Source organism: Schistocerca gregaria, chromosome 6 (genome assembly GCF_023897955.1).
Source record: "Schistocerca gregaria isolate iqSchGreg1 chromosome 6, iqSchGreg1.2, whole genome shotgun sequence".
In the NCBI taxonomy this organism is placed as follows: Eukaryota; Metazoa; Arthropoda; class Insecta; order Orthoptera; family Acrididae; genus Schistocerca; species Schistocerca gregaria.
Genome location: NC_064925.1, coordinates 479,817,254 through 479,829,536, shown reverse-complemented (window position 1 = coordinate 479,829,536; position 12,283 = coordinate 479,817,254). Strand labels below are relative to the sequence as shown.

The following is a 12,283-nucleotide window of genomic DNA, read 5'->3' as shown; positions in this document are numbered from 1 at the left end:
TGACACATCTAGTTGCAGACAGGTATAACAAAAAGACGTTACACATTGAGCTTCTGGCCAGAAAAGGAAAAACACACACAAAAAAGCACATACACCTCAGTCACATGTGACCACTATCTCTTGTCGCCCTGGCCAGAATGCAGCTGTTGCATTGAACAAAAACAGTAGTCCCATCTAAGACGGGGGATGGGGTGGTATATCAGGGTATGGATAGGGAGGAGAGAAGTCATTGCTGCCACCCAGAGCATGCAGAGATGAGATGGTGGCAGGACAAGGATACCAGGCACAGGGAGGAGGGGGGGGGGGGGAGGAAAACAGGAAGTGGAGTCGAAAGGGAGAGGAGCAAAGTAGGGGAAAAGGAAGGTGGGTGCGTCGGCAAAGAGCGCTGCACAATGAGGGTGAGGGGACATGAATTGGAAGGAGGTAACAGGAGAGAGGGGGCAGAAACTGTTGGGTGGAGTGTGTGGGGACAGTAGGTTACCATAGGTTGAGGCTGGAATAATTTTGGGAGTGGAGAATGTCCATCCTTCCACAGGCCCCATCCTAAGAAAACCAACCTTTCAACAGATGAAAGGACAGCCATACACAGCTTCAAAATAGGTCTTGGCCTAATTATCCGATTTGCAGACAAAAGTTCCACCACTGGTGTTATGAATCACAGTGACTACCTGGTGGAAGGCCTGTACCAATTGTCTGACTTCTCCTAAACTCTGCCAGAGTAGTACAATCCCAGAAGTCAAACATAACCTCAAATCTCCACTTAAAGCCGTAGGCCCTTCCCAGAAACCCGCTTGTGAATCCATTTGCATCCTCACCCCCGTGACACCCCACACACTCACATTCTCCTTGCTCCCAAAAATCCACAAAGCCAACAATCCTGGATGCCAATTGGGGCTGGTTATTTTGCTGCCAGTGAAAGAATTTTGATCCTCATTGACTAACACCTCTAACTGATTGTCAAAGAGTTAGCCTCCCACATCAAAGATACCAACCAAATTCCTTCACAGACTCCATCAACCCCAACCTTTACGTCCTGGATCCCTACTTATCGCTGTTGATTCCACTTTCCTTTACACCAACATCCCTCATGCCCACAATGTTGCCGCCATTGAACACTACCTTTCTCTATGTCTTTCAGACTCCAAATCACTTACCTCATTTCTCACATGCCTTACTAACTTCATCCTAATCCACTACTACTTCACCTTTGGAGGGAAGGTATACAAACAAATCTGTGGCATAACCATGGGCACCTGCATGGCACTTTCCTATGCCAATTGGTTTAGGGCCATCTAGAAGAAAACTTCCTAGCCTCCCAAAACCCCAACCTCTGGTCTGGTTCAGGTTCAATGATAATATCTTGGTGCCCTGGACTCAGGGTCAAGAAACCCTATACCCATTCTTCCACAGCTTCAACACCTTCCCTCCCATCTGCTTCACCTGATCCTCCTTAACACATAAGCCAACATGCCACCTACCTGGGCATTGACCGCCTCCTCTCTGATGGCTCTATCCACACCTTTGCCTACATTAAACCCACCAGCCACAAATAGCACCCACATTTTGACAGCTGCCATTCTTCCCACACAAAAAAATCCCTCCCATACAGACTAGCCACACAACGCAGTTTATCTGCAGTGACAAGAACTCCCTTGCCCAGCATGCTGAAGGTCTCACAAAGGCCTTCACAAATAGACAGTATCCACCAAACATAGACCACAACCATAATATCCTGTGCCATATCCCGACACACCCCCAGTCCTTGCACCGCCTCCAAGAACTAGCTGCAAAGGAGCACGTCCCTTATCACCCATTACCATCCCGGACTGGAACAAATGAATTACATCCTTTGTCAGGACCTCGGATTATCTGTCATTGTGCTCTGAAATGGGGACTTCCTACCCAAGGTCTTTCCCAAAAGTGATGTGCCATCAGCCTCCCAAACTCCGTATTATCCTAGTTCATCCCTATGCCACTCCCAACCCCTTGCCACAGGGATTATATCCCTGTGGAAGAAACAGGTGCATGACCTGCCCAATCCACCCACCCAGCACCTCCTATTCCAGGCTTTTCCTATCCCATCAGGGGCTGGACCACCTGTGAAAGCAGCCATGTCATATAGCAGCACTGCTGCAGTCATGACACAGACCATCTGGATCCTTCCCCTTGCCACCAGCTTTTCTGAACTGTACAGTTGGGGATTATCCTTACACGACATTCTCTACTCTCAAAAGTACTCCATCCTTCATCAATGGTAGTCTACTGTCCCCACACTCTCCACTCAACGAATTCTGCTCCCTCTGTCCTATTGCCTTGACACTCATTGTGCGATGCTCTCTGCCAACGCACTCAGGTCTTTTCCCTTTCTCTGCTCCTCTCCTTTTCTGCTCTCCATTTTCATCCCACCTCCCTCACCCACAGCCTTCCGATGCTGCATCTGGCAGCCTCGTACTGCACCCACCTAGGCCCTGCATGCTCAGTCTCTGCTCTGCCAGAGACTAAGTTGACTCCCCCCACCCATACTCTACTGTCCTTTCCACTTCCCTGTCCCACTCCAGATTGCTGCTTTCATTAAACACAGCAGTTGCACCTGGCTGGAGCAGCCGGGGATTACGGTCATGTTTGCATCTGGTGTATTTTATTTCTGGAATGCGTTTTCTTTTCTGGAGAAGAGTTTGGCCGGATGCTCAGTGTTTAACAGTATTTTTGTTATGCCTGTCTGCAACTCAGTGTGTCATCTTTATGGTGATTAGCAATCTGTCCTTTTCATAATAAAGATCTATATGCATTATATAATCATAAACCCAGATGAAGTTTTAACTCAGAGCTTTACTAGGCATTGTATTCAGTGTTATTTTTTTTTTTTCTTTTTATCATGTTGTCAACCACTTGAACTCATACACATATTCATATTTACTTTTCAAATTTAGTGAACAGATATTATTTACTGCAATGAAAGAGGTAGACAGTGGCAGTGTGGCAGAAAATTGTGCCTTATACAAAGTCTGCCATAATTCCATGTGGAGTTAACTGTATAGTTTATTTTAAAATAATGTTATAAAGTCTATAGTTCATAATGTGATGTATTTCGCACTTTGGCATACCTTGGCACACGTCATTGTCAGCTCTGAACCATATTTTGGCATGACATCTTGCTGTTGTCTGTTTTCTTCTTCTGACCTGCCTTCCTTGTACCTGTGTAGATGTGATCCAGGGTACCCACTGTTACGACTCTGCCCACTTTGCGTGACCAATCTCCTTCATATGTGAATTCATCTCTTGGCCATCACTAAATTGTGATCAGTGTCAGAGGTAGCTTGTAGATTTTATCTAGGGAGACTTATTAGATCTCTTGCAAGTGGGCCTGAACAGCTTTGTTCAGGATAATTTTAGAAACTATATTATTGTTTCTTGTAATTATTTTCCAGCAGTGGTAATGGAAAGCCCTAAACTATGATTATCACAAATTATCCATGAGTGACCCAACCGATACAGAGTATGAACTAGTGGCATTTGGTGTATGACGAATAATAACTCTAAGTTTGAAGGTAACTGAAGAGGTCCAGGATTATTTTTGATTTTATGACATTCAATGTGCAGTCATATATGTCTTTTTATTCCATTGTTTTATGCAACTGTAAATGCACACTACAACAGTGTGTCACTGTTTGCTGCTGGGTTGAAGTACGGTGTTTCTTGACTGTTCAGGTGTTTTCCTTGAGTTCATCCTTAAGACCTGTTTATATGTTTGATACAGACTTACATGTGATCCTTAGGAAATTGGAGCTGGTGCATTATATTCCTACTACAAAATACCTCGTGTGCTTTGATTTACAGAAAGCTCTTCAAGCTAAATAACCTTTAAAATCAGGGGTGAGAGGTGTTACTCTGCCAGCTACTTGGCCACATGGGAATTTAGACAAGCAAATTAGCAGTTATGTCAGCCAACAGAGACCACTGTTGAGCCACAGAGTCATGTTTTAGTCAGAAGAAGAGTGGCTACAAAGATGGAAAATAAGCTGTGAGTGTAAAGCCACATTGTGGAAAGTACTGATGGTGCAGTAATTACACACCTACATTTCTACATTAGGCGACTTTTGCAAGCAGCGGGACTAAATGATCTTGATTCATTTGTAATGCATGTATTGAGACTGGAGTTCCCCCATTGAACTGTTGTTATTAAATTGGATGTGAGTTGCTTATGTCAGCAATAAACTTGCACTAAGTTTAGGATCATTTATCATAAGTGTATTATTTTGGCCTTAAATATTTAGTTCACCCTGTGCAGTGATATAGTCCAAGATTTCTATCTCATAATTTAATCCATATTATTTTAAATGTATTGCATAAATTGGACTATTTATTCAGTTGCTGCCTCCTATTACTAAGATAGAAAGTACTATCTTACTATACGGAATAAAGATTAACTATTGGTGCTGATAACATTCAATTTAGATAGGTTTTTTTCTCATCATTTTGTAACATCCAGTTTTTTAAAATGTATTTTCAGGTTTGAAATTGTGCCAGATAATGATCCAGGAGCCCCTCTTGTTGGCAGCTCTGCAAGTGAATGCCACTCATTGCTATTACGCCGCATCAATATGGCTGTTGGAATTGATGTGGTCAACACCCAGGGCAGGGGCCCTGATTTCTTTGGATTTGCACATCCAACTATTCAGAATCTTATACAAAGTTCACCTGGCACTAGAAAATGTTCGGCGTACAGATGGAGCAAATTTGAGGTAATGTGATACGACTGGCACAAAGAATATTTTTACTTAATGAGAAACAGTTGATGGTGTTTATTTTGAGCAGACAAAATTCAAGTAGTGATGACAAACACACATAACAGTAGAAAGAACAATCCTAGTTTGGAACTATTAGGGATAGACTGGGGGAAGATAGAAAGCAGGAGAAGACCACAGAATACAAGAGGTACAGCTGTTGTGGGGGGGGGGGGGGGGGGGGGAAGGGGGCATTGGAGATGTCAAAGGTAACACACTAGTAAGCACTACACCACACTCAATCCTGAGATTATAGGACAGACGAGAAGTAGAAGGGGGTTGAGAGAAATGAGAATAGTGAAGTTAGCATCTCCTTGTCACCTAACATCATCCAGAGCTCAAATGCCTCAGTACAATTCTCTGGTAAGGATATGACATTCTCAAATGTCTCAGTTGAAACCCTTAAATAATATCATCCCACCCAAGCAGGTGTTGACAGATGTGAAAATTACCGAACTATCAGTTTAATAAGTCACAGCTGCAAAATACTAACGTGAATTCTTTACAGACGAATGGAAAAACTGGTAGAACTTGACCTCGGGGAAGATCAGTTTGGATTCCGGAGAAATATTGGAACACGTGAGGCAATACTGACCTTACGCCTTATCTTAGAAGAAAGATTAAGGAAAGGCAAACCTATGTTTCTAGTATTTGTAGACTTAGAGAAAGCTTTTGACAATGTTGACTGGACTACTTTCTTTCAAATGCTAAAGGTGGCAGGGGTAAAATACAGGGAGCGAAAGGCTATTTACAATTTGTACAGAAACCAGATGGCAGTTATAAGAGCCGAGGGGCATGAAAGGGAAGCAGCAGTTGGGAAGGGAGTGAGACAGGCTTGTAGCCTATCCCCGATGTTATTCAATCTGTATATTGAGCAAGCAGTAAAGGAAACAAAAGAAAAGTTCGGAGTAGGTATTAAAATCCATGGAGAAGAAATAAAAACTTTGCTGTTCACCGGTGACATTGTAATTCTGTCAGATACAGCAAAGGAATTGGAAGAGCAGTTGAACGGAATGGACAGTGTCTTGAAAGGAGGATATAAGATGAACATCAACAAAAGCAAAATGAGGATAATGGAATGTAGTCGAATTAAGTCAGGTGATGCTGAGAGAATTAGATTAGGAAATGAGACACTTAAAGTAGTAAAGGAGTTTAGCTATTTGGGGAGCAAAATAACTGATGATGGTTGGAGTAGAGGTGATATAAAATGTAGACTGGCAATGGCAAGGAAAGCGTTTCTGAAGAAGAGAAATTTGTTAACATTGAGTATAGATTTAAGTGTCAGGAAGACGTTTCTGAAAGTATTTGTATGGAGCATAGCCATGTATGGAAGTGAAACACGGACGATAACTAGTTTGGACAAGAAGAGAATAGAAGCTTTCGAAATGTGGTGCTACAGAAGAATGCTGAAGATTAGATGGGTAGATCATATAACTAACGAGGAGGTATTGAATGGGATTGGGGAGAAGTGGAGTTTGTGGCACAACTTTACTAGAAGAAGGGATCGGTTGGTAGGACATGTTCTGAGGCATCAAGGGATCACAAATTTAGCATTGGAGGGCGGTGCGGAGAGTCAAAACCGTAGAGGGAGACCAAGAGATGAGTACACTAAGCAGATTCAGAAGGATTTAGGTTGCAGTACGTACTGGGAGATGGAGAAGCTTGCACAGGATAGAATAGGATGGAGAGCTGCATCAAACCAGTCTCAGGACTGAAGACCACAACAACAACAACAACAACAACAACAACACCCACCATCAACTTCCACTACCATCCTAAACTTTGTAACATCCATGTCAAATCCTATGACATTCCCATACCTATATCCCTATTCCGAGGTTTCCACCCCTGTTATTGTTCAGCAAACCTGTCCTCTCCTGCTACCACCTACACCCTGAGGAAAAACGCAGGCTATTTTTTCAAAAATGACTTTTAAGAGGATGAAGAAGGGGATGAAACTTCTTTTTTTTGCAATAGTGAACACAAATCACACTAAAAATTATTAAATGTTTGCCTAATGTACAAGTTGTATAAAGTATAACTATTTCAATACCACAATGCATAGACATTCGCTTCTGCATTTGCACCTCCGCGCGCCCTGCTTGACAGTGATGCTGCTCCTGCTACTGCATTCTGCATTTGGCAAAGGGGGCCAGGGGGAGGAACACATCAAGAGCTGTACTTAAAACATATCATGAGCTGTACTTAACCTGAACAGGGAGACACGTGAGTGCAGCTATTTCATTCATTTGTCTTCAGACTAAAGACAACAGCAGCAGCAACAGCTGTATCCCTTCACCCTCACTAATGAAGAGACACAGAATTGAATCAACGGCACAACCTTTACTAAAAGAAGGGATAGGTTATAGAACATGCCCATAGGCATCAATGAATAGTTGATTTGGTCTTGAAAGTAAGTGGTAGCAGATAAAAATTGTAGAATGGGATACTTTAGCACAGAGAGCTGCATCGAATCAGTCTTTGTATTGAAGGCAACAGTACCAAAGGTGAAATATCAATACACTGTCAAAGAGATATTTATAGTGTCAGTCTCTGGACACTATGAATTTTTTGCAAAGTTGACTACAGAATGGAAGACTATTTGGATTTCTGAGTAGGTTGGAGGTGAACAGATGGTGGTGTCATCAATAAGGGATTTCTCCTGATCAGCTTGAGTTACATTCCAAGTGCTATGTCAGGATTACCTGCCAGGATCCAGACTTCTGCTTCCACAATTTGTTGATGAGAGGGATACTTGGAATATGTATGAGAGAGAGGAGGAGGACTTAACAGCTGTCTCATCTCACAAGGAACCCCTTGAGTTCTGTCTTTAGTAATGCCCATTTCAAAGTGTTGTGTTAACATTTATAACAGGAAAAGTATTAGCTGCTAATGACTCACTAAGTGCATCAGGAGTGTGACAGAAAATGACTGTCCAGGGGATGCAGAGATTAATCTTCTGTGGGATGACAGACATTGTTGACATTCAAGAAATGTTCAAAACAAACTGTTAACTTGCACTATGAACAATGAATGAAAAGTGGTGTGCCATCATTATTACAAAACTTCACACCATCATGATTAAAGGTGAATGCCGTGGGAGCTAAAACTGTGTACGACATTCTGTTAGGTATCCAATGTTGAAGAATGCATATAGAATAATATTGGTGATGAGAACTGTTGAAATGTGATTGCGTGCAGCCAAATGCGAAACAGTCTGTTGCGGAGCTCATTGTGAAACTGCCTAGCCCTCAAGTCATAGCTGCAGAGAGTATGATAATATGTTTTATAGGCACAGAAAAACAAACATCCAGAGGCTGAATTTGTCCAGTAGTTCCAGATGGTACAAATTGCGATGTCACACACTTTACTGGAGGGATAGTTTGTAAAGGAGTATGATTTTTATATGAAGACCAGGAACTGAGCAAAAATAAGTTGTTTTGACCAGCTATTGGCCAAAAGCAGTGCTCATACCATAGTTGTAATTCTCTTACCCCCATTTTCCCACTCTTGCTTGTTGTGACATAAATATTCCTGCTGCTCTTGCAAGATCACGTATACGAGAAAGAATCATAGGGAGCAGAGCACCTGCAACTTCTTGGAGCACAATAAGTAACTTTCCAGCCAGTTTGCCATTCATATTTACAATTGGCATAATTGTAAATGAATATGTTGAGGCATTGATGATAGTTTATCTCAATACAATTTTTTCGGTACCTATAGTTTCCAGGGTTCTTTTCATATGCTTTTCCTTTACAAATCCCAATTGGTTGGAGTTGAAAAAAAGTTGCTTGGTGAATTATGGGATAAATTTGTTTATCTCATCTATGAATTTTGGCAGATTCAGCAGTTTATTGTGAATCATCAAGTTGACTCTTTGTTTGAAATTTCGTTATCGTATGCCTTCCAATTCCGTAGCACTGTTTGATGTTATGCAACCATCCTCTGCTTTCCTCAAAGCCACTGTAATCTGTGTTGCACACAGTTTGATGTGCATAACATAGTAGGTCACTGTCACGCACATCCTGTAAATTGTATCGAGCATCTCAAAATATGTAAACACTAGGTTGTGTAACAAGTGCGCTTCATTTTCCATTGAAAATCCATAGTTTTTCTTGTGCTCTACATGGTCATATTGCTGCATTCTTATTTGAAATGTGTTCATACTTTTTTTAATAACCTACATGCAGATGATCTTCCATCTATGTAATTATGTTTAGTTCCTTCTCCTTGGACTATCATTGTCCTTTACTATGTTTTACTCGAGAAGGGGTTCATGGCTCCCTGTCCAGCAAGGATGATGAAATATATGGCTCGATGCCTTTTTCGATATTACTTTCACTTGTGAAGCACGTATTGTCGTCATCAAATTCCTCATGTACATTGTCCGCACTGTTGAGTGTATACAACACGTGCATTCCATCGGCTCATCTTTTTGGAACGCTAATATTTCATCTACCACTTCCCTCTCACTCTGCGAAATTTCGTCAGTTCCTTTATGATAAAATATCGACTGCAGCAATTGTTGAAAATATTATTCAATGTTTGTTTTGTTAATTTTTGCCATTGTGCTTTGTATCAACACCACGATCACTGTACCGCTGTTGTGTGTTACTCATCAACCGAGCAGTTTAGCTACGCTCTGTAGCCTCATGCTGTGCTCACTACAGGATGCCTGCAGTCCTGCCTCCTGTTGCTGTTTGCAGCCAATATTGTGTTTGCATGGTAGTCAATACGTGGGGCTTCAGTTACTTATAAAGTGCATTACCCCATAATGCAGCATCTTTCAAGGTCATCTACAAAATTACATCTCCTTGTTCGACTAAGTCCGGGATGTTGTGGATTTTCAAGAATTGTAGTCAGTTGCAATACTAACGTTCCACATGAAACCAGAATGACTGAACTTCCCCGTGTGATTGTCACTAGTCCTGTAGGAAAGATGCTGGAGCATCATTCCATCGTAGATAGCCCAATCCTACTGGAGATGTTTATACAGGCTTTCCCACACAACCGACATCTGGTAAGTGACTTTTTCTAACGTTATATGGCCAACAGTACCACTTAGAAATGTAATATTTGTGGACAGCTCCAGCAGAGAGTTTGTAGGGATGTTTACCTGTATTTTCATAGTCCTTTTTGCTGCATGATTTCTTCAGAGTCTTCAGATACTAAGTAAAGAAAGTTCTTTCAGTCATATTTGAATAGGAGAATGTTGTCCTAAGGAGGCCACTTCATGTTCACTATTTGTGGACCTGTTTAAAAAGCAACTACATTATTGTGAAGTAGTAGTAGTAGTAGTAAAGCCACTTTATAAAAAGGGAGAAAGGTATAATGTAAACAATTTGAGGCCTATTTCTATGCCATCAGCGTCTGCTAAAGTTATTAAAAAGGCTGTGTATGTATAGATAATTGATCTTTTTACATCAAACAATATGCTATCGAATGTACAGTTCGGCTTTAGAAGTCTTTTAACAAATGAAAATACTACTTTCTCTTTTCTCTGTGAGGTACAGGATGGGTTAAACAAAAGGTTTCAAATGCTAGGCATATTTTTTGATTTAACTAAGACATTTGATTGTGTTTATCACAAAATATTGCTCCAGAAGTTGGACCATTATGGAAAATGGGTAGTAGCTCACAATTGGTTCACCTCTTACTTTAGCAACAGACAGCAGGTCACTATTCACAGTGTTGAGTATGGCTGTAATGTGGGCTCTGTGCGAGATACAGTCAAGTGTGGGGTGCCCCAGAGATCAGTGTTGGGAACACTCCTGTTCCTTATTTATATGAATGATGTGCCCTCTAGTATTACGGACAACTCTAAAATATTTCTGTTTGCTGATGACACTAGCTTGGTAGTAAAGGGTGTTGTGTGCAATGTTGGCTCGGTTTCAAATAGTTCAGTTCATGACATAACTTCATGGCTTGTAGAGAATAAACTAACACTAAATCACAGTAAGACTCAGTTTTTACAGTTTCTGACACACAATTCAACAAAAACTGACATATTAATTTCACAGAGTGGGCATATGATTAGTGAAACTAAACAGTTCAAATTTCTAGGTGTTCAGATAGATAGTAAATTGTCATGTAAAACCCACATTCAGGATCTTATTCAAAGGCTTAATGCTGCCATTTTTACTATTCGATCGGTATCTGAAGTGAGTGATTGTTTGACACAAAAATTAGTATACTTTGCTTATTTTCACTTATGTTGTATGGTATTATATTTTGGGGTAACTCTTTCCTTTCTAAAAGGATATTTTTGGCTCGGAAATGGGCGTTTCAGGCAATAAGCGGTGTAAGTTCACAAACCTCTTGTCAGCCACTGTTCACGAGTCTGGGTATTTTGACATTGGCCTCTCAATGTATATATTCCTTACTGTCATTTCTTATTAACAATGTTAGCTTATTACCAAAAATCAGCATCTTTCACTCAGTACTCGGCAGAAATCAAACCTGCATTTGGATCAGACTTTCTTAACTCTTGTGCAGAAAGCTGTGCAGTATATTGCTGCATCCATTTTCAACTACCTACCACTAGAATTCTTTCATTTACATTTTCTAGTGTCATCATATTGGCCATTATTTTATTATGAACCGTAAACCCTTTCCCAAATAAGTGGTGACCATGCTTGTTTTCGCTGTATATGATCACGTAGTTTTTTGCTCTGTGCATACCTTGTCCAGGCCATCTTATCTCCTGCAGCGTTATAATATCCATCTTGTATTCTTTTAGTTCTTCATCAAGTATCTTTGTCTCTCCTGCAGCGTACAGTGTTTATATGTTCCATGTACTTATTCATAGTCCTTTATTCATAAGTTTGGGTCATTTTCCATTAGATCCATTCTAATCCGAGGCTGAGTGTGAGTGTATAGGAATTCATCAGTTTTTTACAATATTGGATGGTTAGCCCAACGATTAATCCTCCCACTTTATCCAGCCTTGGGACCAGCTGGAAGGCTAGTTTTCCTCCAGAATCAAAGGCAAGAATAGAAATATCTCATTAGTAAGTACCCATACCCCAACTGAGGACAAGGAGGAAGACATAAAAGATGAGTCCTATGACACTTTAGACCAGATGTATTCCAGATGACAACAGTACAACATCAAAATTGTCCTGGGAGACTTAAATGCCAAAATAGGACAAGAACAGCAATGGTAACCAATTGACCATGTTTTATGGAGAAAAAACATAAAAAGGCAATAACAGATGTTACAACAATGAGAGGGGCTGAGATAGGATCAGACCATTCTCTTGTGCTAATAAAGATGAAACAATCATTACCAAAACCACCAAGTAAGAGCAACAGTGGTTAAAGAACACAAAGAGTAGATGTGAGTAGGCTAAACGAGTTGTGGAGGTGAATAAACAGTTTAAGATTAAGCTTAAAAATAGATTTGCTGAATTAGAGAATGACAACAATAGAAAATAAGTTGAAGATATCACACAAAATGGAAGAAGATGACAACAGTTATGAGGGAGACAGCGCATTAA

The 12,283-nt window shown here is 40.8% G+C and overlaps 1 protein-coding gene across 1 annotated transcript in view; it reads left to right on the top strand.

Moving 5' to 3' along the window:
- The window catches only part of LOC126279016 (transforming growth factor beta regulator 1), a 70,552-nt gene that overhangs the window by 41,844 nt on the left and 16,425 nt on the right, over positions 1-12,283 (top strand). Inside the window, exon 6 of the mRNA XM_049979401.1 lies at positions 4,511-4,742. Within this exon, the coding sequence (XP_049835358.1) occupies positions 4,511-4,742 (232 nt within the window). The remainder of the gene's footprint in view (positions 1-4,510; positions 4,743-12,283) is intronic.